General features: G+C 58.1%; 1 protein-coding gene across 1 annotated transcript in view; it reads left to right on the top strand.

The window, feature by feature from the left end:
• The window catches only part of LOC104527324 (AT-rich interactive domain-containing protein 3A-like), a 3,502-nt gene extending 1,336 nt beyond the window's left edge, over positions 1-2,166 (top strand). Inside the window, 5 exon segments of the mRNA XM_010171007.2 lie at positions 139-383; positions 696-756; positions 758-948; positions 1,126-1,215; positions 2,024-2,166. Coding sequence (XP_010169309.2) covers positions 139-383; positions 696-756; positions 758-948; positions 1,126-1,215; positions 2,024-2,166 — 730 coding nt within the window.
• Positions 2,167-2,833: the final 667 nt, after the last annotated feature.

The raw sequence follows: 2,833 nt of genomic DNA on the forward strand, positions 1-2,833 counted from the left end.
GAGGCATGAAGTGTCCCAAGAAGGGATGGAGGGCTCTGTTCCTTCCCAGATACCATCCCTACCCTGGTTTCTGCTCAGCACAGAGCTGGTTGGGAGGTGCACGATGTTGGGTCTCATGCTGGCTCTCTCCCTCTGCAGGTACATGAAGTACCTGTACCCCTACGAATGTGAGAAGCGGGCGCTCAGCTCTCCCGGGGAGCTCCAAGCCGCCATCGACAGCAACCGTCGGGAGGGACGGAGGCAGACTTTTGGCACAGCACTCTTCAACTACTCGCCGGCTGGCACCCCAACTCTGCTGGGCTCCCCCAAAATGCCTCTGCCAGCTCTTAGCATCTCCACGCACAACTGTGGCCAGCTCCGCCAAGTGCACACTGTTAAGAAAGGTGGGTGAGGACCACATCTGCCCCACGGCGGGCGTTTCTCCCCAGGAACGGGCACTGCTCCAACAGCAGAGATGCTTTCTGTCTGCTCTTGCCCTTTTTTGCTTGAGGAAAGTAGGAACAATTTTGTTCTTTTAGTCCCTCTGTGGGACTGCAAAAGGTTTGTTTCTCCTGACTTTGAAGGAGGACCAAGTGCAGATGCTTGGGGTGGTGGCCTGCTCTTCTCCATGCTAGTGGGATGAAGGTGGCAGCAGCTAGGGATGGTGAGGTGGGGTGGCGATGAGGGGACCCACTGAAGTCTCTTGGTCATTGCAGAGGATGGCATGCTGGCAGCAGCAGTGCCAGGGCGCATCGCTATCCCGGTGGGACTGGCCAAACCAAGCAGCAGCCGCCTCGCAGGCAGCAGTGCTGGAGCAGCTGCGGGAGAAGCTGGAGACAGGGGAGCCCCCGGAGAAGAAGGTGGCCCTGACAGCAGAGGAGCAGCAGCGGCTGGTGCAACACGCTCTGCAGCACAACCTCCTGGCTGTGACCTCCCAGTTCCCCATGAACGTCAAGATCTCCAACCGAGGTAATGAGATGCAACATCTCAGCTTGGGTCACCCCATCCCCTGGCACCCCAGGAGAGAACAGCGGTGGCTGGAGAGGCGCATGGATGCCCAGACAGCCTGAGGCCTCGCTTCTCTCTCTCGGGCAGGTTCTTGTTTCTGTTTCTCTTAATGCTCATATTGGTATTTCCTTTCCCCAGATGACAGACAGGAGACTGCATTGAACCTGTCCACCAACGGCATTAGCAGTATCAACATGTCAATAGAAATAAATGGAGTTGTCTACACAGGTAAATAGAAGGGCCGCTTGGCCCGTGTAATTGCGGCCGGGAAATCCAATAACTTATAGCCACTGCCTGGCCAGCAAGTCCTTCCTTCAATCTGATGTCTTTACTATAAAATCCATCGTAATGAAGTGGCAGGGCCTGGGGAGAGGGGGCAGGAGAAGGAGGGGGTCAGTGAGGGAGGAAATTGGCCCCCAGCAGGGGCTATGAACGAAGGGCCAAAGTGGGATGGACAGAGGGATGGACAGATGGATGGACTTGGACTGAGAAGTGCAAAAGACACCTGGGGTCATCCCCCACCATGGGGTCTTGCAGGTAGGGCTTGTGTTACGAGTCTGATGTGCCCAGGGGGGTCTCTGGGTGGGTGCAGGGGTTGGCTGGTTGCACAGCATGATGTTGGGTGGAGGGAAAGATGTTGAAGTGCTTTGCTGGAGCAGAGGCTTCTTTGGGGTGCCAGTGTGCACCTGCATGGCGAAGCAGTTCATCCTATGCCCCCCAGCTCCCTCCCTGCCTGCCCCTGCTGAGACACCCCCAATTAAAATCAATGGCTTTTCATTCAGGACTTAAATATTTAACAGGCTGGAAAGGTCAGGGCTAATCAGCACACAGGGCTGCCAGCCAAACAGTCCTGGGCCACCCCACAGGCTGCCTGATTCGGGTGAGGGCAGCTGGGCTGAGAGAATCACCAAAGGTGATAGGAGTGGGCTGGAGCCAGGGGTGCTGGTCCCACCTTCCCCAACCTGGGTGCTGGGGGTCAGGCGAGCGGAACCCCCAGTCCTGGGCTTACCCTAACCCCCTTACTCTTGCTCCTCAGGGGTCCTGTTCGCCCGCCGGCCCCCCGTTCCCCCGGCACCCGGTGGAGGGAGCACCCAGAGCCGTCTGAACCCCGTGTCTGTCCCAAACCCACTGCTCCCAGCCCCGTCACACAGCCACACTCCTGCCAGCACCTCACCATAGGGGAGATGCCCCCCCACCCCGAAAGCAGCTGGGGCTCCCCAGGGCCTGAGGGGCTGAGCTGTGGGACACAGCTGGTCCATCAAGGTGGGGTGGGGGACCCAGAGGTGCCTCTTGCTGCAATACTGAGCTGTGTCCATGCGAAGCTGTGAGCACCCATGTGGGCCCTCTTGTCCCCTACCCCTGTGCATGGGACCCCTTCCCCGTGCGTGCCCTCACACACGTGAACCTTCCTTCCCAGGCACTGCACCCAGGTGACCCCTCACCTCTGTACAGCTCCTGCCTGCCCTGCTGCCTGAGGCACCCCCGGGCCCCGCATGCTGCATCCCCTACACGCTGCAGCCCCTATACCCACCTCAATGCACGCACTGCAGCCCCTATACCCACTTTGATGTGTACACTGCACCCTCCACTGCCACACTCAATGCACACACTGCATCTCCTATATAGTGTCTCCCCTATACAGACCTTTATGCACACTGTGTTCCTTGTACACACTTGATGCATATGCTACATCCCCTATAGACTGCATCCCCTATAGACACTCCCCAGTGCACACACTATAGCCCCGATACACACCCTTGGTGCCCACGTTCCATCACCTGTGCACATCCTCAGTGCAAACACTGTGGTCCCTATACACTGCCTCCCCTATAGACTGTAGCCACTA

The sequence above is a fragment of the Antrostomus carolinensis genome, unplaced genomic scaffold (genome assembly GCF_000700745.2).
Source record: "Antrostomus carolinensis isolate BGI_N321 unplaced genomic scaffold, ASM70074v2 scaffold40846, whole genome shotgun sequence".
In the NCBI taxonomy this organism is placed as follows: domain Eukaryota; kingdom Metazoa; phylum Chordata; class Aves; order Caprimulgiformes; family Caprimulgidae; genus Antrostomus; species Antrostomus carolinensis.